Source organism: Leuresthes tenuis, unplaced genomic scaffold, assembly GCF_036924035.1.
Source record: "Leuresthes tenuis unplaced genomic scaffold, fLeuTen1.0.hap1 SCAF_13, whole genome shotgun sequence".
NCBI lineage: Eukaryota > Metazoa > Chordata > Actinopteri > Atheriniformes > Atherinopsidae > Leuresthes > Leuresthes tenuis.
The window spans coordinates 19,793,132-19,817,684 of NW_027325367.1; the positions used below are offsets into that span (position 1 = coordinate 19,793,132).

The window sequence follows — 24,553 nt, forward strand, 5'->3', positions numbered from 1 at the left end:
TTCTTCAAAGAAACGTGTGGCAGCCTACCAGAACAGATAATCTGTAACAACAGCGCTCCAAGAAACACCGGACAAGCCTAAAGACGCTGATAAACTCTGAATGTTTGGACAACCCCCCCCCCCCCCCCCCCCAAAAAAAGAACAAACAAATTAAAGATTAGGTCAAAGGTTAAGGATGACCTGATGAGTCAACCCAAATGCACTGGCACTGAGCACACAGGGAACAAACAACAAAGCAAACTGATCTGAACCTGTTTGATTCAAAGTAAAGCAAATGTCGTTTCTAAACTTCAATGTGAGACAACACAAAGGAACCAAAGAGGCAGTTACTCCTCCGACTGCCGCTCAGCAGCAACAACGTCAGCAGGAACGTCGCTGATGATCAGAGAGAGATGAGTGACCTTCGACAGCTGGGCCTCTGAAAGGAGGAGAAACAAAACTCGAGTTAATGGGACGCTGGCAGGTCAGCAAATTTGAAGAAATAAGCTTTTCTTCTTCTTTTTAAATTCCATATTTAGAGTTCACAGTGGCTCCTTCAGAAGACTTTTGTCCACAGCTACAGAGCAGCAGCTACTTACCATTCTGTATCCGCCGTCTGTCACATTTTCACTGGGATCATTTACAGGTGTTTAAAAAGGTCAGTATGAAATACAGTCACCTCAAGGAATTAATGTGCCACAAAATGTTCAAGCGCTCCAGCTTTGGTTTAAATTATTGCTTAAAAGTCGTGTGTCGGAGCTCATTTGTTAGGAGATTTACTTCCGTTTTTCCCTCCCCCCAATATTTGACATGAAGGTCAAACCTTTTAAATGAAATCGGACTCGTCTTGAAAACTCCTTTTCAGTATGATAGGACATGAGAGCAGTGCTGCTTGTTGACCCTTTTTTAAGCTGTTAAATCACTTTCTCAGCCTAAAAGAAAACTATACAGACAATCCCCAACAACAGAGGCCCAGACATGTCATTACCATGACCTCTTCCAGCTCAAAGTTATGTTTTACGTTCATCTTTCTTTTCCCTCAGTGTGAGAACACAACTTACCAAAACTTTCCTCAGCAGAGGACGACGTCTCCTCTGAGAAAACGCTGTCATTCAGATCCTGGAAAATCAAGTCCAGAACTTAAAAGTGATGCAAATCAACACATTCAGCTTTTTTTTTTTTCTTTTTTTAACCTGTACAGTCCCTGTAAGCTTAATGAAGTCTGATTAAAAAATACAGTGTACTGTATAAGTCAAAAGTTTGGACACGTCTGCATATTCATTTGAAATGAGTAGGTCTTTTATATATTATCTTTAACTTTATCCTAATTATCACTCTGGATGCTCCACCTGACGCGCCCTGTGGTCAGTCAAACACAGTTTAAGCACATTCTGATGACATTATATGAAGTCAGTAAATCTACAGCCACATAATACACTGCCTGGCCCAAAAAGAAGATAAATAAATGAAGTATCCTGTGGATGCAGACATGATGGTACTCAAAGGCATCGACTAACTGAGCTGCATCAAGCCAACAAATCAACTAACAATACCGCTAAAAAATATAAGATGGAGAAAACTCTTCTGTCATCAATAGAAGATCTTGGTAAAAAAAGGAATGTTGTGACATTATGTAATCTTGGCGAGATGACGCCATGACAGACGAGTTAAAGCGAAAGGTGGTTCAACTAAACATTTCTGTGGCCTGACCGTGTACTGAGAGTAAATGCATCCTGTGATCCTTTTCATTTGACCTTTTCTTTGTTTTCCTTGCTCCGTTGTGGAGGAGGGTTCACCTGCTGCTCACTGTCCTCAGACACCGTTTCGGCTCGTCTTTGGGAGTCTGAGGGAACAAACGGATATCAGCATCTGAGCTGCAGGTAAGACGGGACGCGGCTACGGACTGCATTCAAAGCACATGTTCGTCTTTGGGAAGAACCTTTTATCTACGTCTTTGGCCTTTGTTAAAACAGTAAAGCTGCATTTAATTTAGGGTGGAAGTGTCCACAGGCTGCAGCTCCTCTGTTGGAAGCTGCTCGTTACCCGATTCTCACAATGCAAGAATCAGTTGCTCGATTACCAAAAACAATAGGTGGTGTATCAGTCTCCTGTTCACCAATTTTGACATAGGTTATCTGTTAAATTTCACCCCTTAATGATTTCTCAACAGTGAGATCAGCTGGGATCCAGAAGCTGAGAAGCCAAACTTCACAGGATTTGTGTGGATTCAAATGCAGCCGGTACAAAACACCTGCATGTGGAAATAACACGGCACGGCTTACAAATGTAGGTGTTTGAGTGCGATACCTCGGCAGAGGTCTGTCAAACAGATCTCTCCGACGAGACACGTCAACTCTTCGCCCAGAGTCCTCTAACCGGCAAAAGAAAAAGGATTCAGTCAGATCGAATCATTTGCTGCCTAATTTTCAACATGATTAGATCATTATTACCAGAGTCGGGTCAGTTTGTGACTCAGTATCTGCTGGCAAAGCTGTACAGAGGCAAAACCAAAGAATGCAAACAAATCAAAGAGGAAAAGGCAAAAATATGTTTTTTTTTTTAAAAGTCTAGTTTGACATATGAAGAAATAAGATGACGAACCACAAAGTTCATCCTGAGCCGATGTCTTATCTTCAGTCATCGAGTTTCCCTGAAACAGACGTCAACACTTCAGCTTTTTCCATTTCACATCCTCTACATTGCATGTCAAGGCAAAACAAACCCTCGACCCAGTCCGTGATCATGTTTTTAGTAAAAAGGATTTCACGTGATTTTCTTACCTCATGGGGGACAGAAATATGAGGCACCTCATCATATCGGGCAACCTCTCCCACCCCCCCTCTGCTGCCCGGAGGACGTTCTGCGAAGATAATGAAACTCTGCATCTACTGTGCACCTTCACAGCATTTAATGTAAGAAAAACTAGGCCTTAGGTTCTTTGGCTGGGAGCCTGGCAAGTGATCTGTGGTCGGAATTATAAAAAACACACAACTGGTGAAAAAATACTCACCAACTGAGTCATTCTGGACCTGTAATGGAAAAATTAATAAAATAAATACGTCACGTCAAGAAATACAAGAAATTGATTTTAAAACAGATAGTCATTAAAGAAAGTATCAAATAAAAGTGTCATTTAAAAGAAAAGTCACAGCAGTATTTTTACCTCATTTGATTCTTCAGCCTCACTTTGATCATCTCTGACCTCCGGATCAGCATCTCTCTGAGAAATCTTCAGGAGAGAGGACAGCTAATGAGATCAATTCACTTTTTGTGTTGTGTTCATTGCTTATGAGCAGTCAGAGCGTCTTCACTTCACAGGCGAGCTAAACTAAAAGGTACCAAAAAAGTTTGGCATGAGAAGAGCAACTTTTCCTGTGTCCCTGTCCCTTTTCCATAGTCTGTGTTCTGCTGTCGAGGAAATGTACCAACAAAGGAATCAACTGTCTTAAGCAGGGGTGAGGGAGGGTAAAAATCCACAATTTGCAGAAATTTTTTGAGGTTGGAGTTGTTTTAGATGGTGATAAAATTTCCTCTTCTCAAGTTCATCCATCGAGTTGCTTTTAGCTCGGCTCCCCCGTCAGAATTTGCTTTTAAATCTCCAAACTGAGAGCACTTTAACTGCCGTCTACTGCACACAACCTTTAAGACTTTAAGAAAAAGAAAAGACCCTTTAAGTCTTTACTTAGTTTAAATTTACTACAGATGCACATACTTGGAAACTCACCGTGATGCAAGCTGTCATTTCCTCTGCAGCCAGGCAAGCTGCTCGTGCACTGGTGATTTTTGCATCAGCAAGTGGCTCTTCTAAATCTAAATTTAAAAAGAATTAATGAACAAATATAACATCATTTCTACTAAACAGAGCAGTTTAAAGAGCACGAATGGTTCAGTGCTGAGCCCACTCCCCACACGCTTTGCGATACCTGTGCAGAAATCTGCTGAAAGGGCCTCTTTAACGTCGCCGGTTAAATCTCTGACCTCATCACCCTGAACAGCAAAAAAGACAACATTCAAAACACTGAATTATTTCAACTGGAGCAGATAAGCTAAAAATGTTCAAAAATCAGTCATTTTTATCCCAAACAAAAAGATATCCTGTAACGGATAAATAAAGATATTTAATGTACAGAAACGGACTTCACATTTGTACGTTTCTAACCAATCAGGCAAGCTGAAGCTTACATCCATGTCTGTCGTCCAACGACACCAAAAGACTTTTGTTAGGTTATTGAAACAAATGCGATAAAACAAAAGAGCAGCCAAAAGCCTCATTTTATCCCTGAGCAAAGGGTCAGAATAACGGCAACAAAGTACTGTCAGCGTTGTTAAAGTTGTTTAACTTCAACATCCCGGCTCTGCTGTGCCAGTCAAACTTGGGATCAAATCATCATAAAACAAAGTCAGTGAGGTAAGAGTAGTTATTTACCTTTTCTGGAGAGAAAACCGTGCAGCTGTGCGCTTCACTTGTGGATGGGTCAGTGTCTGCAAGGAGGTCTGACAGAACAAGCACACAATAAGCAACAACTACTGGAACTACTTTCTTATTTCTTTAACTATACTTCCAGACAGAGTTCATTTAACATCGAGCATGTAAATATGCACCAGCGTAAAATGTCTGTCAACAAACCTAAATGAGTGCGGTGGTGAGCTGAGGCCGCTTCTTCCCTCACTGAGTCACTCTGAAACAGATCAACCGTCACAGATTACCATCTTCAGCCATGTTACTTACAGAATCTTCAACTAAACCGTAAACAGTCAAGCTGATAATCACCAGTCATAAGAGAAGATTACTGGTTAACCTTCACACAACTTTTGCACTATATAACACTACCTGTGTGAGTGTGGGAGCATGTGGCACCTCCCCCTGTGTGATGCCACCTCCAGCCTCACTTTCCTGCATTCCTGTGGAGAAAATCAGTCATATTCCATCATTCAAATCAGCAGAAACACTCATCAAGTATGTTATTTTCTTCATTATGACTCCAAACAGTGATTTTTGGGGGAGGTTTTCCAGAACTTTCCAGAAGTGCCGTGGATTATGTCTAAAGGTGGTCTAATGCTGAGACGACTATTCTTTCGCTCGATGTGCAACGTCATTAAACTACTTTCTAACTAATCGGGACGAAGCGATACAGCTGCGGAATAAACCCGATCACACAGCCTAAATTTCATTCCATGTTGGCATTTTAACACCTTGAACAGTTCCTGCTCACAGCGTACAGATGATTCTGAAAAATTCTGGAGTTTCGTAAAACTTCTCTTTCATTATTTCTAAGCTGACGCATTGATGTTCATTTGTGACGCACATCAGTTATAATAATATCCGATGTGTCAAATCTGCTCAGCTTTGACTGAAACATAACAGTATGGAGGTTTTACAGCAGCTTGCAGCAATCAGGCACGAATTTGTTTGTTAGGAACGTCAACTGCCTCTATGACCTCTGCGTCCCAGCTAACGCTGCAGCTCCAAATGTGTCAGCGAACAAGCCCAGATGCAATATGTAAAAACTACTCCTTTAGTTTCTCCCCATCTAAGACAAAACCTCAAAAAACGTAGGAAGCACTCACCACATAACTGCTGTGCTGGATGCACGGTGGAGGGCAGCAGCAACTGAGCCTGATGAGAGGGTAAACACACAATTAGTGTGCTACATGAAAACTTTTTCCCACAGAAACCAGATGGAATGGAGCCCATGTCAGACTGAGGAGTCAAACAGAGTTGTTTCCACTAACAACACATAAATATGATGTTACATAACCCATGTTTTTATCTCTCCATGCTTGCTCTTGGTTTGGACGTCAAACAAACACTGAGCTGCCACTTCTCCCTGAAATTGTCAATTTAGTGACTTTGTCGCTAGATTTCTACTGTAAAGCATCTCGTAATCATTTGGAAAATTAGTGGACAACAATTTAGGAAAACATCAGATATATATAGGGCCCTACAATTTCCGCGATCACGGAATCTATTTTCAATGCGAAATATTGCGAAATTTGACTGTTTTCGTGTGGAAGTGGAACGTATGTCTGGAGAAAACTGCACGAAGGGAAGCAAATCTGGGGGGCACAACAAGCCCCCTCCACAGGCTGAGCCCTTTCTAAGCATGGTGAAGCTGTCCTCTTGGTTGTCGAAAAAAACTCTGAAACTCAGCACTAACCCTTCAATACAGAGCCAAGCAATACCCAAATTAATGACTAACTTGTCCTACAGCTTAAAGGGAAAGTTAAGTTTTCTTAAACCTGGACCTTATTTCTAGCTCTATACATGTTCATTTACTCATTGATAACATTTCACTCAGAGTCAATCGGACGCTATTTAGATCATTCGAGAGCCACGTATATAAAAAAACGGGAGTGAACGGGGCAAGGCCAATGCAGCCTCTGAATAAGGTACGACACTCCTTAATTTCACCAATACTTTAAAGCCAATCAAACAGAAAGACATGATCTTTGGTCCAAGATGCACAGCCCCAACAAGCAGACAATTCTGCTGATATCAAACAAACTCTCAACACCAAAACATCTAATTGTAATTCCTGCTTTGTCTCATCTCTTGATCCCAGAACACCGCATCAGATCTGAAGACTTGAGCTAACCGAAAAAGCTTTTGCATTTCTTTTCGGTACCTGTTCGGAAAACTCCAAATTTGCATCTGTTGTCTCTTGACGATCAGCTTTTCGGAGAACCTTAAGAAAAGGATGACCGTCAATTAGCTTTCATCAAGTCTGTCTACCCATACTCATCTTTCAATATATCACGGTCCAATTTTAATCTTGATTTACCATTTGTACTGCAGTCCGAGAGGTACCCCGTGAAAAGACAGTTTCGCTGTCATCTTTGACCAGTGCTGGATCTTGGGGGGAAAAAAACGGTTTAATGAAATTTTTAGATAATTCATTCATATACAGGGTATTTTTCCTGAGTCGTAACATTTTCATGGTAATTGTAGCAGCATCATGCTATGTGCTCACCAAAAGTAAACAAAAGGAGAAATGGGTGTGTTGTTTACCAGGAAAATGCTCGACATCCAGGCCATGGGCGGATAGGTGCATCTCTTCCTTATCGACCGTTTCATTCTCCAGTTCTTCCATTGGTTCTGCAATATCCTCCTCCAGTGGAGAATATAAGTAATCTGTTCCAAGAGTATCCTCATCAGTGTCCACAGTCACACCTTGGTCATCTTTGTGATCAAGTAGAAGCAACATGGTTTCATCTATGCCACTGTCGCATGGCAGATGTTCTTTGGGAGACGTTAGTCTGGCAGAGAGTATGTTCAGTCCCTCGAAGGAAATGGGTTCCTGCTTTGGAGACACAATGGGAACAGAATCTTGGGAGCACTCTTGGGAGCTCTTTGGACTACTAGTTAATTTTGAGTACTCGTCTCCTGTGTGAGGGTCAGCCAGCTCATCATCTCTGTGGTCGCTCTGAGAGTGAATGCAAGCAGCAGTGCTACATCTTGTATCCACATCTTGGATGTCGGGATACTCCAGCTGATCCTCCAGTAATGCAACGATTGAGTCAAGGTGCAGTAGTGTTTCAAATGAGTTTGTCAGTCCACCTCTGTCAGGCGTGCCCTCTGTCCTGAAGCACTTCCACCAAGTTTTCATTACTTCGTTTATCACCTGGCCTTCACACTCCATCTGCACACAATATCTGATTTTTCCTTCTGCTTTTGTTGCTCTTGTGACAGTCAGCTGTAACAACTTGTCTGCTGTAAGTGTGGACAGTTCATCTGCGGCACAGCTGTTCCAAGAACCACATGAAGCATCAAAGCCTTCAAGCTCGCACAAAAATGCTTGTGGTGGAATATCCATGAGGGGTGGAGACATTTCTCTCACATCTGAAATGTTCACTAGAGACTTGTTTCCGTAGTCCACAAAAAGAACAGACAGCTCGTCTCCAACTTTGTCAATGACTTCTGCACGATACCACAGTTGATCATCATCAAAAAGAGCAATGCACAGAATACCAGGGAAGAAAACATCTGGGTCAATATGTCTGGCATCTGATTTATCCCCAACTTCTGCGACACTTATAGCAAGCTGATCAAGTTCCTCAGAGTTAGCGGACTGACACCAGAAGCTCTGAGCATCATTTATGGTCGTGATGTAGACCTCTAACTGCTGCCCTACTAAAAATTCTTGGTGCTGGTAATGTAGGGAACAAGGGTTCAGTTGCGACCTCTCCGAGTTTTCTACCTCTTGGCTGATGCCACAGATCCTGGCTGGCTCCTCCGTCGCTTCCTTCTCTGCGACAGTTTCAGGACTTTCAGCAGGTACTTTACACACAACATCCACCCCGCCGTCTTCAAGTCTGACCTCCCACACAGATCCCACCTGTCGAACGAACTGGCATTTCAGCACCTTTTCACCATCGCAACCGATGTCTTCCTTGAAAGCAGATACCACCTCTGGATCAAGCACTCTCTCTTCTCCAAGTACAGCAGCATCACTCAGCATACAGTGTGTGCTGTAAACGGGCAATTCCAAGAGGGACTTCTGGAGTCTGCCAATTTTGGAAATTGGTGTCACTGCTCTATTTCCAAAGTCAACAAACTCGATCAGAGCCATTCCATTGTCATGGATTTCCTTCACTACTGCTCGGTACCATGACGAATCGTCAGCAAATTCTGCTTGAATGAGGTCCCCTGGATGTACATCTTTAACTCCATTAACTTTTGGGGTAAATTCTGGATCATTGAGCTTTTCAACAAGGGATATTATTTCATTCTCTTCGTTCACACATTGCACATAGAACCTCAATGGGCTGTCGCAGTGTGAGACGTAAACTTCTGCTGTCATAGCAGGGGCGATATGTTTTGATGGCAGGTCTGAGAGTTTCGGGAGTTTTTCAGCATGGCTTTCCTGCTTGGACACTGTACCAGCTGATTTTGACTCAAGCTGCCTGCTGTGAGGGGGTTGGTTCTCTTTTCTTACTTTCACCTGAGAACCAACAGACTTCGAGCTGTCATTTGGCATCGTTCCACATGACTGCCTTTGATGTGGAGGTTTGTACAGCTCTAGAAGAGCAGGCCTGATCTTCTGACCATTTTCACAAACATCTTGTGCCGGCTTCTGTGCAGACTGCTCACTCACATCAGTAGATATCCCCTCAAGCCTCAATTGACGTAGAGGTTTCTGAGCAGGGAAATTATTCTTCTTCAAAGCTCGTTTATGGTTTTCGGTGTCTGCGAGGGGTTTCAGAAAAGACTTTGGTGTCTTTTGTGCATGATTGGCTGAGGCCTCAAATGTTTTCCAACCCTGATGGACAACCTGCTCTTCTGACCGCATCTCTATCTGGAACATTTTCTTAATCTTTGCGTTGATCTGAGTGTTTCCATGATATAGCTCTACTAGCAATTTCCCATCAGGTTCTCTGGCCACTATCAGTGCTCTGAATTTGCATTCTGTCGCTGTTGTCTCAAACCAGCTGTTCACCTCTCCGGGAACATTGGCAGGAACATCAGAGAGACCACACATCACTGCTTGCACAGGCACGGACATGATATCATTTGCCTCTTTGGGAACTGGGAGCAAGTCGGATTTGTCCACCTCAATAGTGTCACCATAATCCACAAAGTGAACCAGTATTGATGGCCTTGTGGTCTTGATCTGTGCCCTGTACCATTTCCCATCAGTGTATCTTGCGAAGCACAAAGTTCCAAAGACTGATGGGAGCTTTATCTTCTCGAGCTGATGGCACAGATTATTCACTTTCATCTTGAGATCTTTCATCACATCAGTGTTCTTGTCAAGATGACAATAGAACTGACTGACGTTGTTTACACATGTTACTGTGACTTGGTCCTCTGTCCCGGTTTTGACATTGTGTGTTGAGTAGTAGTATGTGTCCAGACGGAAAGATGGGCCAGTGGCCATCTTGGGAGGCCCACTTGTGACAAGATTGGCCATACTGGTGCAGATGCTCTCAAAGGGAGTCTCTAGGTCCACAATGTTGTAAACAATCATCTGCTCACTGTACATGATGGCATAAATGGTGCACTTCAAAATGATGAAGTTTGATGCGGCAGTTTCCACAAAGTTTTGGAACTTTGCCTTTGCTTCTTCGTTCCACTCGTTCACAGCAGAAGTGGGATCAACAGGGTTTAAGAGACTGCATCGAAAAGCTTGGCCGTTCAGAGTGAGGAATTCTGGGCAGATTCTCCTCAGGTCATAGATGGAGATGGTCACTGTCTGCCCATAGTCGACAAACAATATGTCGACATGGGGGGTTTCATGTCTGTGAACCACAAGGCCTCTGTACCACATTCTATTATCAGGGTGTCGAGCAATGCAAGCAATTTCAACATTAGGCTGAAACTCGCTGCCTGCATAATGAGCCTGTATGTCATGCATGAGCAACTTCAAGTGTCCTGCATTTTGGACCAGCTGGCACCAGAAGTCATTTGGGCTTTCGATATAGGACACACTGATATCAAGGACACTTCCAATTGGAAACATATGCTCCTTAAAGGTAGGAACTTTTCTTTCTTTGCCAGTATGGCCAGCCGTGCTTGAGGATTGGAAAGAGATTTCCCTGTTCCTACATACATCTAGGAGTCTTGCATCAGAGCGCTGTGTTGGACACATAATGGCAGATTGCGAGACACTTTTGCCTTTGGGCTGTCTCTGCATCTCAGCCCTTTCAGCAAGGCCGGAACTACACATCAGTGCACCGACATCGTGTTCACCCTGTTCTTTGGGATCTCTTAGTTGGACAACATAGCTGTCATTATACTTTGCTTTCACATGTACTTCCAGTACTTTATCTGTGACTGCTTGGATGAAAAAATCAGAGGCACTTTGACTCCATCTCTCATCTTTCGGTCTGACACCAGCCAGAGTGCATTTCAGTGCCAGTTGTGGCAGCTTTTTGAACTCAGAAGGGAGGACTCTTATGTTACTCTTGTCAACAACTTCTGAGTTTCCATAATCAACAAAGAACACTTTGACTTGAGTGTCACTGATTTTGGTCACAGTTGCTCTGTAGAAGTCCCCATCTTCTGACTTGGCAGCACAGTAGAGCCCAAGAGTTGGGTTTTTCACAACATTTTTATTCGCCGAATCCTGGTAAAGATGGTAGATACTATCCAACAGTTCAGCCAACTCTTTTCTGTAGTTCTTGGTTTGGATCCAAAACTCTGATGGGTTGGATACATAGTGAACAACTGCCAAGTGTGAAGAGTTTAGACAGAGAGCTTCAGCAGGGAACATCTCTGCAATTGGCTTCCTTTCCTTTGTTACCATCTTTCCTTCTTGTTGGGATGGATACTGGCAGCTGTATGCAGCGTTTTGGATGGCATAATCCCCAAGTGCTTTCTCAGACTCGAGCAAACAGCTTTTCTTGGAACCAAACAAGTTGTTCATGTTGGTGTTGTCATCACCATAGAGTGTAATGTAGTAAACTCCCTCAGTGACGCTTTGATACTCGAATTTGGCGATCATTCTCTTGTAGAGCAGGAGAGACCTGAGGAAGTCAATCTGGCTTGTTGTCCATCCCACTCCTTTGTCAATGATTCCATGGAGGGAGCAGATGTAAGTGACAACTGGCATCCTGAAGAACTCTGCAGCCAGTGGTCTTACATTCTCCACTTGAACAAACTGTTTTGTTCCATAGTCAACATTCAGCACTTCCGCAACTTTATTGGTTGGGAATACCTGTTGTAGAACAGAGCGGTACCACTTGCCATCAAATCCTCTTGCAGCACATGGAAAGCCAATCATTTCACGGCCTATAGTGCAACTGGACATTCTGCCGTCACAGCTCTGTGTAATTTGCTCAGAAAGTTTCTTCAGTTCTTGTGAGAAGACCTTCAACTGACAAAAAATTCTCTGTGGATTTGTCACTTCCGTTACAATGACTGTCTCCACAGTTCCACCTGGCAGTTCTGGGTACAAAAACAGCTCATGCTTCTGCAGTCGCTCTCCTGTTCCCTTGGATAGCTGCTGAATCTCAACAGATGCCTCAGCTCCACTGTGAGAGTTTAGTGACATGAGAACAAATTCCTGAAATCTCATTGGAGACAGCTTCTTTGCAAATCCCATCTCATATATTTGTTTGGATATGCAAGGGATGTGCAGGAGAAAAGTTCTGTGTGGTACCAGTACATCTTGCACTTGTGCAGTCACAGACTTCCCAGTAAGAGATTTCAGGTATTCAAGAGCCACTGCTGACCATCTGTTGTCAGGTGAGAGTGGTAACACATTGGCCAACACACAAAACTCTACTTCAGGAGGCAGCTGGAAATGTTCCTTCTTACCCCATGCTAGCTTGCTTGTTGTGGTACTGTGTGTCATCCCTTTGTCAATGAGGAAAACACTGTATTTCGAGCCATTTCTTGAAACTATGCGGGATCTGTACCAAGTATCATCAAACTGAACTAAGCATTGGTCACCAGGATTTCCTTCCAAGTCTTTAAATATAGTTCCAGGAGACTGGATGTCCTTAGCTAGGTTGTCATAATCTGCTATCCGTTCCTGGCTAAATTTTCCCCAGAACTCTACTAAGACACATAGGGGATGCAAGTGGACCCTGGTTATAAGAGTTACTACATCTGATCCTGGGGTGGGAAGTCCTGGGATTGAAGACATTCTGGCAGTTTCATGAATTCAAGCAACCCATGACTTGTCACCTCTCAACGCTTTTGCCCTGGATGTTATCTGGAAAGCACAAAAGCACACAAATAAACACAAAAAAAATTAGTCAGGATCTTCAACATTTGGATCAGATACCTAAATAAAATTAATGTCACCTAATGGTGTTACTTGATCAGATGTACTAAATTACTTAGATCTGGTCATCAACAACAACTAAACTCAAAATTGTACATTTTAATGGGGACATGTTACAGAGAGGAACAAAAAGAAGACGAAAAAAAAACACTAACTTGGTACTAACTGGTGTCCTAGGTATCATAAATATCTCACTCAGCGACAACCTCTGAGTTCCACCCTCATTTTCTTGCTCATATTAAACCTGAATATGACCTGCTGGAATGATGCCACCTTCGCAGATAAAATCCTGTTATCAGCTGTGTTGAGGGGCATAAACACCAGCCTCAGAAATTATAGGAGCCCAGTGGATAAACTTTATATTTCAGGGGTAATGTCCAAGAGCAAAAGACTGCGTGTGTACAGAACCACTTTTTGACAGTCCTGTTTTACTAACTGGCGCCAGTTCAACTGAACTTCAGACAATAGAAACATAAGTATTAGAGAGGTAATTTATCGAGTTTTGTCTTTTTGTTGTTTTTTGCCGTTAACCACAAACTAATATTAAGGATGACACTTTCGTGACTGCAACAGCGTTATGCAAAGTTACCTCTGCCCTGTGCTCTAGTCATTCTTGTTTGTCACAATGTACACATGTAAGTGTGGAAAAGTTCTATGTGTAGCTCACTGCAATGGTTTAATAAAGATGTAGGACTCCAAGTACAGTTCTAATGACATCAAATATACAAAATATTTAAACTCAATAACTGGTACACAGAACTTTACGGATTTCTGACAAAAGTTTCAGCCTGTGTTATTATTTTCAGCGCTTTAGACTGTTTAAAAACAGCTGAAGTCACCTTTAAAGGAGTTCTGCAGCTGAAATTGGATTTAAAAACTGGGAAAGAAACTACAGCTTCATTCTGTAATAACACAGAGGCAAGTTTTACACCAGAACTCTGCCGACAACAGGATGGATTTTATCATGAATTGCGGTGTGTACATCTGCTTGCTCCACAGAATTGCTTACTGGTACCAATAACTTACACTGCTAGGATGCTAAACAATTTCCCTCATGTGACACAAAGTAAAAAAGATCTGAACGAGAGAGTTTGAGTGTTACTGGTTTGACTTGCGCAATAAACTTTATTTTGTCTGCATTTATTGGATTAAACTGCACACCTGAGTGTGTAGATAAAACTTTCTAGGACAAACTATATGACATAAATCCAGGAGGTAAATAGCACGCTTAAATTATTATTTCAACAAAATGTATGTTATTATGAATCTACTCTTTTGGACATGTAACAGTCAAGCAGTTCATAGGGTAAAGATAGCTCCCCCCCCTACAAAGAAAAAAGGGAAAGATTTATTATTCCATGAACCACCGCTCGTGTGGATAAGTAGTTTGTTGACTTAATCACAATAATTCCCAGACAAGCACTGATGGACAGCAGCTGGTCTACCATGTGCACCAGCATTTTAACGAATCAGTCTATACTAGAGACTGAAATGACAACAAAATATAATTCAGTCATGAGTACCGTATTTTCCGCACTATAAGGCGAAACCCGATTATAAAGCGCACCCTCAATTATGGGGTCCATTTCTGTACTTAACCCATACAGAAAATACAGTAGGTGCTATTAACTGCATTTACTGAGATCAAGCCAATCTGATTCTCAGAAACCAGCATTTAAAACTCAAAATAAATGTTTAACTATGAACAGTAGTTTAGCCAACAGAAATAACACAATGTTTAATCTAAAAGAAGGGACAAACAGACTTTAAACTGAAAATCTCTCAAAGGCTACGTTCACACTGCAGTTGCGAGTGACCTCAATCTGATTTTTTTGCTCATATGTGACCCATATCTGATTTGCTTTTGACAGTGTGAACCGCACAACTCGCATTGAATCTGACATTTTCTAATTAGAATCAGGCCTATTTTAAATGTGGTACTGAGTCGGATAAGTATCTGATTTTTTTTAATGTGACCACAATTTGAACAGCCAGGTCGCATTTAATGCAACTTTGACGTCATTCTGACCAGCGCTGCAATGTTTTGTAAATGAATGACAAATAAAGTTCATTGAAAAAAGAAAATAAAGTGTTCTACAGCCGGGTATAGGTGGAAAATAGTCAGGATAATTTTCTTCGGGTGCAATGATGGAGATGTGACTCCCGTCGAACGCCCCAGCACACTGGGGGAAACCCCACCTCTGCCTGAAGCCTCACAGCACCTCCTGGAGATCGTCTCCCTGGGGTATTTAATATAGTCGGGCATGAGGACCTGGTGCACAGCTTTGCAGAAGTCATGCACAACAGTGCAAACGGAGGACTTTGCAATGTAAAACAGGTTGGCCAAGGTGCGGTAACTCGCCCCCGTTGCTACCCAATATAGCCCCACTCCCACTCGCGAGATCTCCTGAACGACGTGTCTCCTCTTGAAAGTCTCAGCGAGAGGCGCTGACAAATGTGATGAAAGGTATTTCTCGACATTCTAAAGTTCTGGAAGAATTCCTGCTCCGTGTAACCAGCCACATCCTGATCCCACCACTCCTGGCTCCGACGCCGCATTCACATACTTCTCTTTGCGGATGTTGCGGTTATTGCTCCACATAGAGCCATCATTAACACCCGAATTTTCTTCCTCCTTCATGATGTCAACCGCTCAGAGATTTGCCGGCTACCGCCACACACTATTTTTAGCATTAAGCCATACAGTCCTGCCGTACCGGTTGCCGTTGCCATGGTCGCTTCTGTAAACACCATCATGGGTGGTCTATGGTGATGTCATCAATGATCAACTGCGCATGGGGGTCACTTCGGGAGCGTGAGCTGTTCACACAGCAATCCGTAGACAGGCCACATTTAAAGACGCAATGTGAACAGCCAAACAAAAAAAATCGGATTTGAGCAGTAAATCGGAATTGTGCATTAAGACCTGCAGTGTGAACATAGCCAAAGTGTCATTGAATTTATCATCACAAAACGGAAAGACGACACCACAACAAACCTGCAAAGAGAGCGCTATGCACCTAAACTCAGAGACCACGCAAGGAGGGCATTAATCAGAACGGCAACAAGGGACCACGGGTCACCTTGAGTGAGCAGGGAAGCTCCACAGGACCATTACAAGCGCCACAGAGCTGGGATTTACAGGAGAGCGGATAAAATGTTTTTGTTTTTTTAAAAAGAGGCAATTTTCAACAGAAAAGAAAATACAAAACTTGTTTAGTTCTACCAAAGACATGTGGGGGACCTCCCTAAACATGAAAGAAGGTCCTCTGCTCAGATTAAATTGAACTTTTTGGTCATCAAGGGAAAACGCTGTGTAACACAAACCCAAACTTCTTACATACTCAATTTTTCTATTCCCCCCCCCCCCAAGTTTGTTTATTTGTTTTAGGTATTGTTCGTGTTTGCTTAACAATAACAAATATTTGGCATCTTCAAGGTTGTTAGCATGACGTGTAAATTTAAATGGTAAAACCTGCCCGAATACTCATTTTAACTCCAAGTTGTAAGGCAACAATATATGAAAAATGCCAAGGGCGGTGAACTTCAGACAGCTTCTGAAAGACAGTGTATACAAGGTTAAAACCTTTTAGTGAAGGGAACTTTAAAAACAAAAACAGTGGAGTACTTTAGTTAATCATTGAACGTTGTAGCACAAAAAAATTAAACAACTTGTTTTTTAATCCTCTTCGCTTTCCTCTGTAACTGCACTGCCATTTCAGAACTCTAGATATCAAAGTCTATATATAAACGGTCAAGAAAAGTGTACTTGCTTGCACGTGAACAACAAAAATTGTATTATCGGGTGCTTTCCTGCTGAAAAATACTATTGAGTTATTTACTGTACTAACACGATTTTCCTTTTATGTTCTCATGATCTATTCAGTCCAAAAAAAGTTGCATCAGGGAAAATATCAAGCTTCCATCTGCAGACACACCTCTCTACCGCCACGTTATGCTAACAGCAAGGGAAATGTGAGTCAGTACATCATAACATAATGCTGAGGCTTAATTATGGAACATTTCTGTGAAAAAACCTAATCAATTACACTACAGGGTACCAAGAGAAATTCCAGGTTTCCATGACTTTCCTTAGTTTATCCTCACCTCATTACTCGCCCGTGTCTTTCTGTGGTTTTGGGAACCCAGAGTGCAGGTTATCACGGCCACAATAAAGTACTGCTCTAGGTGGATTCCAACCGAAGTAACATTTTCCAGGAACCAGGGTCCTTTCCTCTGTTCTCCCCCCTGTTTGAATCACCTTAACCAGGTCAAAGGCAGAGCTCCGGGGCCTAAAAACACCTATAAAAAGACCCTTGCAGGGAGGCAGTACTCTTTACACTAACCTGAATCTTTGGGGCGGGGCTTGCAGCACTGAATATTTCTGATTTTCTCTAGCCTTTTATTTCCACCTTTCGGCCTCAGTCACTTCAGGTTTAATGTCCACAATAGTTCATAAAATCAGTGAACCTGTAGTGGTACCACAGGAATAGTTAATAGTTATGTTTGTAAAGACAACATGCAAACTCAACAGTTCCTTTTGAAAGCTCCAGAATGACTTAGGAAACAGAGCTCAGATTGTGACAAAGTAGTTAAAACCTGAGAAACAAAACATTCATCCCCGATTGTTGGACAGCAGTTATGCTCTAAATAAAAACATCCAAAACCCTGCAGAAACACATAATATAAACAGATTTGACAATAATTAGAGTCAACAAGCAATTACTGGTGTTTCTACAGTGGAAAAATGCTGAAAGGATGCAGTATGGAATCATACTACAGTAAGTAGTGAAATGTTAACCTCTGATGTTTTCACAACGATTACGTTCTAAGACACAAATTCTAAAAATACACACACCCAAAAACCCAAGGAAATGTATAATATGGCCATTTTTTAATCTACAACTGCAGTGGACTTCCTGGTTTGCAGGCTGGTTTGAAGCTCAGGGCACAACCGAGGTAGCAGCAGTCATCATAACATAGATGTGTTTCAGAACAATAAAATGTTCATCTCCATTTCTTTTCTTTTTTTTCACAGCTGTAGCTACATCACAGCTGAAATTATATTTTAGCTCCTAAACACTATGACTGAGACATGTCTATTACAAAGTGTTCTCCTGATGTGTAGCTCAGGTAAGGGAGCCGTCCTTCACATGGAGGGATGAAGCTATGATCCCTGACTTTCCTATTTCAACATGTTCAGGTGTTCTTTGGCAAAACACTTTTCCTAACCTTACCACCTCGAAAGTTACTTTAGATAAAGGAGCCTGCTGCTAATTGGATAAAAAATCTACTCGAAAATACTATAGGGGCTAACATGTGTCTCTTTAAACACACTCAGACCGCTGAACTGGAACTGTACTACTGAGCTGAATAACTGAACAAGCAGAAAATGTATTTTCGTCACTCTTTATAGCAAACACACTTTTGAACAGTAAATTTGGCAGAGTAACATGAGGAAAATGTAACGCTACCTCAAACTCACTCGTCTGAAGGCTTCAAAGTGGCACAGAATTTCAATATTTTATTACACATACACATTTTAACCATTGGGGACATTATTCAAACCTATTTACTGTTCATTTGTTGGTGGAAAAACTACTTAGTAAACTATCAGTATGGCGTGGGGAGGAGTGTGGAGAGCGCGCGGACCATCTCCAACGTCAAACTATGCTTTTAATCCTGTTTTTAACTTATCTGAATTAACTATGCAAAAACAAAAATAGCATAACTGCCTTTCATATAACACTGCAGTGAACTTCCAAACAGTCTAAATCCGATTAGCAACCATTTTTTAGGTAAACAAAACTCTTATACACCCTGTAAACCGAAGCCTAACTTTAGCTCAGCTAGTTTTAGCAGATAGTTTGTCTATGGAATCAGTTTGATTGTTTGCACAATTAATATTAATGAGTTTTCAGTCGATGCAAGGTCGACACGGCCGTTTTAAATGCTAATAGCTAATACGCCATTCGGTCTTAGCTAGGGTTTAATACCAAGGCATTCTGAATCCCTCCGATGTGCAGTTACGCTGCAGGTGTGTATAAAGGTCTCATTAGCATTATAAGTGTAACGTAGCTTCACGTGCATCGATTTTTACAGTATTCAACCTCAAACGACGAACTCACCCACTTATTCTTCGCGGTCCTGTTGAGTCTTCTTACACCTGCGGTGACGATAATTTAGACACAACCAGGTTCGCCAACTGAACTTCAACTCAGATAATCCACCAGCAGAGATGCTAACGACGTCCCAACCGCCGAAACTTTGCGGTTTTTAAATGAGCAAATAATGTCAGCACAGTAAGCTATTTTTCTCGGAGCTTTTTCCTATTGTATCAGATTAAACTTTTAGCACCAATCTACAGCATTTTGATGTGGCTTCGAACTCACACTACACAGCAAACCGACGTTGGAAACCGTTGGCAAAAGTTAGCTAACCAAACACCACACGACGCGCGTGCCGAACGTTTTTTTTTTTCTTCCTGTCTTTTTCCCGACCCGGAACTACCGACTTCAACTAAAAGTATAAATTAAACGTTTTGTTGTTTTTCCTTCCCCTGTGCACTCATTTTAGTCCATATTTGTGTGCGAAAATGACCCAGTGGTATTATTTTTTTAGAAATATCTGAAGAAAATAGCAAGACAGAAGGTGTATGTTAAATGTAACGATTTAATAAATTTATATAACACAATGAAAAGACATAGCAGATCATTCATTTCCCCTAGCTAGAACTCTGACAACAACTCTGCAGTGGCTTTACAGCTATTTGTCGTCAGGCAGGAGCCATCTTTGAGTGTTTTTTTTATAACTGAAGTCACTTACCACTCAATTCATTCAGCACAATATGCCATTTTTAAAGTAAAAACACACATTTTCTTGTAAATAGACACATAGTCTAGACGAGGCCGTACAACTACAACAAATGAGAATAAGAATATTTTTAAAAAGAAACATTTTAACTCACTATTGTTGTTACTCCTTTGTCTCAATGGGACTTAATGTCTGCTGAAGTATGTTTATATTAAAGATTAAGATTAGATTTATTGTCATGCATACAGTCATACACACAAAATTTGTCCTCCGCTTTTAACCCATCCAGGTTGGCACCTGTTGACTGTCGACTCTCTGGTGAGGTTGGGGTGAAGGAAGTGTTGCCTCAGGAGTTATTTCACCAGTCTTTCTATTACACAAACACTGTTTCAGCCATAGTGTTGTTACTTTGTGCGATTGTTTACACACATATATATATATATATATATATATATATATATATATATATATATATTTCTTGCAGCCATCTTCTACATTGTGAGCTTTAAACTTTCAGTGGGTTGGGCAGCTGATTGAGGGAGTCAATGGCAGCTGATTCTTGGGTTAAGTTGTGAGTATGAGTATGAGTCTGAGTATTTATAAAGCTTAGAATTTTCCATCACAGGGCCTGTCCTGACAAGCTACTTAAATTTTGAATACCTTGGTAAAGATACCGAAGAGCAACATTTTCTGGGACGGCCAAAATTCTGCGTGGTGCTCATTTGCCTTTTCCACTCTAAAACACTTTATTTATTCTAAAAGTCTGTTTTTAACTTCAAACTTTTGCACACTGTTGTAGTATGAGTAATCATTGCCTGAGAACTGACATGTGCTTTTTTTTTTTTTTTAGAGCCAGGGAGTGGCGTGAGGTTTTATCATTGTCAAACACTTAGTGTCATTAGAGGTTATGCAACTTGTTTTTTTTAAACCATAAAACAAGAAGTTAAATCAGCACTCACTGCGTGCAAGACACCTTCACACAGAAAACACTCACAGCCTCAACAATCAGTATTCATATTTAAAGATTCACATTTATTATCTCTGCCACTGAGGACATGAGAAGATGACAAGATAATGCAAAGTTGCACAAGTCGCAGAAGCTGCCCTCTGGAATATAATGCATGAACTGGTGTCACACGGTGTTTAGCAACCTAAAACCTGTCCCCACAAAACCAAAATTCAATTTGGGTTTGGCATTATTCTTGCACACTTTTAGATTCTTACAGACCACAAGGGGGCAGCGCTTCGCTGCCTTTTGCCGGAAGCCGGAAGTTCGTCACAAGGTTTCGAGGGCTGCCATTTTGAGTTGAAAAGGGAAGTTTCAGGAGACTGCGTGTTTGTTGTTCAGTGGCTCAATCTTTATAAATATAAAACTCACCATGGCTATGCAAGCAGCAAAACGCGCCAATGTAAGTTGAAATGGGTTTACTGCTATATTACGCGATAAGCGTATCATACTGATATAAACGAGGTATGGCTCGAAAGTGGCGTCACCTAGAATTAGCATACGGTTATCTGTTAGCATGCTAGCGGATTTGAAACTTACCTAATTTTTGCTTTATTGTGATTGTATTTTTTTCTATTGTTGTTCGTTTGCTATTTATCAAATATTTGTGCCTTTTCGTGTTGTGTTCTTGCTCTGTTAAACCCTATGCTATGTACTGTTTGAACAAGTGCTTTATAAACAAAGCAGAGTTTGAGTTTCGTTTAGGCAGTAAAAAACCTTCTGTTTCTGAGCTGATGTATATTCCCTGTGTGGAATGTGGTGTTATTGTGCCTCTAAATTAATATTGACTACGTTTTGTTATTTTTGTATAAATGCCATACTTCTGTCGGCCTCTGATATACAAGAATTAATCATATCCAGTCTTTAACATAAGTTAATTCTTACATTACAAAAGTAAAATATTCCAAAATAAAATTTTTTGGCTTGGGTAACCACTGAGATATATATTGTTTGTGTTTTCCTTAGTTGCCTAATTAGATAATTTGAGTTTGTCTTGTAACGTCCATAAACTTTTGTCGTTCTTTATGTTTGTGTTTTTCTTGATGTGTGCCGCAGATCCGATTACCTCCTGAGGTGAACAGAATCCTGTATGTGAGGAACCTGCCTTATAAGATCACAGCCGAGGAGATGTATGACATCTTTGGAAAGTACGGTCCAATACGTCAAATCCGAACGTAAGTTTACTGCTTGAGGGTTTACATATATGATTCACTTTAAGTTTAAGAAAGCTTGTTTGTAGTTGGAGTAGCTGGTATGTATGGGTTCTCATATTGACCACAAACGGAAGCACATGAAAGACAAGAACAGCGTGATGCACATGTGAATGGATGTATTGGTAGTATCAAACCAAATTTGTGTCAGAATGATTAAATGCAACCTTTTAAATATGAAACACAAAAGACATTTTGAGGTCAAATAAGGCTCATGGATGAAAAATTATCTCCAAAGTAAAACGTTGGATTGGCAAAAATCTTTCTCTTCTTTGTCTGACTTTGATTTTTATCTTTGTGCTCATTAATTACTTAGGGTTTCATCTCTTTTGGCTTGTGAGTGTTTGAGTGGCAGCTCAGTGTCGTGGAGATTTTGTCTGAGCAGTTGTAACTCTGAGCTCTCATCACCCGTTAAGTAGCTATTACAGGTTCCTATAAGATTTAATCAGTGAGTATCGGACATATATTTATCTTTGTGGTTGTAACTTTGAAATAAAGTCAAGCTTTACAAAGCAAGTTAGCTTACATTTGCTACCTTGTTATCGCTATCGATTGATAGTGAAGTAGTCGTACTGCTGGTGCACAGGGAGTGTTTTTGCTTTAATGAGTAGTTACAATATTGGTGTGTGCATTAATGTGACTGCCACTCTTCATGCAAGTAGTGGTAGGTTTTTTTCCTATTCATTTTAATTGGCCGCTACCTCATAGAGCCATCATCAGTGGAGTGTTTTAACTCTCATCTAACTAACTGTGGAGTAATTAACACTGCTGACCCAAACAAACCTAAGACCAGGTTGAGTAGGTAGAAGTTGACATAGATTGCTGTTATTTAGTTTTATCAGGTAAAAGCTAACTTACATTTTACAGCTTGAGTTTCCTTAAAAGTTGAAGTCACAAAACATCTTAGTGCAGTCAAATTATGTGACCAATACTCATCTTTTAGATGTTGTAGGAGTTCATCGTAGCTCATTAATGGGTGATGAGAGCTCCACGTCCACCAAAACAAGCCTGGAAAGTTTGTAAGCTGCACCGAGCAGTGTCCGGGCTCTGAGCTGTCACTCAAAAACTCACCGTCTAATGGGAATGATTCCTTTAAAAGAAAACTCCCTCTTGAGAAGTTTGTGACAGAATGGCAGCACAAATGAGAGCGCTGCCATTGTAACTGCAAAGATGACAGTCAGAGTAAAGTTCTGATCAGTGAGAATGAAGCCGTGGGTGCTCAGAACAAAGAACATTCTGCCAAACGAACACCCACAGTTAAGACGGTATGATTCAGTACATAGGATTCCATAAAATGGATGCTTCCAACATTTCAAAGGCAGGGGCCTACTATTAGTTTGCAGATAAGCTGAAATGACAATTAAGGGACACATTTAGTTATTATTATTATCACATGCTTTAATGGTATTGCATTAAATATGACTGGCAACTACAGTATGTTCACTGGAGTCACTGGCCTTCTATTCACCGGATGATTTTTGTTTTATTTTGGCAGAGGGAACACACCTGAATCAAGAGGAACAGCATATGTTGTGTACGAAGACATTTTTGACGCCAAGAACGCCTGTGACCACTTGTCAGGTTTCAACGTCTGCAATCGTTACCTGGTGGTCCTCTACTACAATGCAAACAGAGTATGTATGAGCACTGCAGCGCATGTTGGAATGTCACGGTCCGATCAAAAGGCAGAGAAAGTTTTATTTATTCAGAGAATGAAACATTTTTCTTTTCTTTTCTTCAGGCTTTCCAGAAAATGGACACAAAGAAGAAAGAGGAGCAGCTGAAGCTTTTAAAAGAGAAATATGGTATCAACACAGACCCTCCAAAGTAGCATCCCTGATAGCGCCACCTTTCCACCTTCAATTTTTCTTGATCTGTAAAAACTTGTTGTGTTGCTTAGATTATGCTTGTAATGATTTCCCAACACATTTATTAATAATATCTTTTTTTTTTTGCATTATAAAATACGTTTGGACTCTGGCAGCATCTGATGTAAGACCAGTGCAGAGAGTTGTTCAGTGTGCAGTTAGAAAGAATTTTCTCTAAATTTGCCTGTCAGTCTAATTTCTTCAGATGAGGACGTTGCCTTCTTTTTTTGTTTGTTTTATGTGTGTTCTGTCAAAATGATTGACAGTCAGAACAAACTCTTCAGCAGAAAACAGGATAGCGACATGATGATAGTCTTAACTGTAGGCAACATGTTTCTTTATCTACAAACTTTTAATTTAAAGTTCTCCGTGGTCCACAGTGTGAGACAGGAGCTTAAGTTGATGTCCATCGCCCTTGTAAAGAATCTCACTTCTGTTAAATAAATGCTCTTTTTAAAATCTTGTGTCCTGTTTTTATTTGGTGGTTATGAGTTGAAAGCTCTGTGTGAACCCAGTGGTTCAATAGGCTATGGGTTTTCCACATCTACACAAGGGTTAAAGGGTCACCCATTCCTTAGTTAGCCTGAACCGCTGGTTGTGACACATTCCCTACAGTGGCAACCTTTTGTGTGTTTGACGCCAGCATCAATGAGCATGCTACAGCCAGAGGGGTGGTGCTGATGAGTAACTGCTGCAGGCATTTACACAGAAAAGTCTTTCTGTGTAACGTTACCGTGTTCCCACTTCCTTCTATTTCTGTCCATGTGAAAATAAATGATGTCACCAGAGAAATATTTGTATGAGTAAAACCATCCCTGTACAAATTTGAACAAAAAAGAATATGCCTCAATTGGGACATCTGGTGGTTGCACATAGGCATTATTTTTGGGATACTGACCTGTGGTAAAAAGTAGCTCACTTTTCAATACAAGCTTTCTGTACTGG

General features: G+C 41.1%; 2 protein-coding genes across 2 annotated transcripts; one reads left to right on the forward strand and one right to left on the reverse strand.

Annotated features, from left to right (window-relative positions):
* Nucleotides 1–233: 233 nt before the first annotated feature.
* On the reverse strand, nucleotides 234–12,584 carry tdrd6a (tudor domain containing 6a). Its single transcript, XM_072361886.1, has 16 exons — nucleotides 6,989–12,584; nucleotides 6,762–6,832; nucleotides 6,606–6,665; nucleotides 5,548–5,596; nucleotides 4,811–4,881; nucleotides 4,607–4,658; nucleotides 4,406–4,473; nucleotides 3,903–3,966; nucleotides 3,704–3,789; nucleotides 3,143–3,208; nucleotides 2,990–3,008; nucleotides 2,760–2,839; nucleotides 2,287–2,350; nucleotides 1,734–1,822; nucleotides 1,041–1,098; nucleotides 234–418 (listed from the first exon to the last, which is right to left on the reverse strand). The coding sequence occupies exons 1-16, from the start codon at nucleotides 12,567–12,569 to the stop codon at nucleotides 327–329; spliced, it is 6,570 nt and encodes a 2,189-aa protein (XP_072217987.1). The 5' UTR covers nucleotides 12,570–12,584; the 3' UTR covers nucleotides 234–326.
* Nucleotides 12,585–20,801: 8,217 nt separating this feature from the next.
* sf3b6 (splicing factor 3b, subunit 6) lies at nucleotides 20,802–24,067 on the forward strand. Its single transcript, XM_072362637.1, has 4 exons — nucleotides 20,802–20,932; nucleotides 21,586–21,704; nucleotides 23,236–23,374; nucleotides 23,482–24,067. The coding sequence occupies exons 1-4, from the start codon at nucleotides 20,903–20,905 to the stop codon at nucleotides 23,569–23,571; spliced, it is 378 nt and encodes a 125-aa protein (XP_072218738.1). The 5' UTR covers nucleotides 20,802–20,902; the 3' UTR covers nucleotides 23,572–24,067.
* Nucleotides 24,068–24,553: the final 486 nt, after the last annotated feature.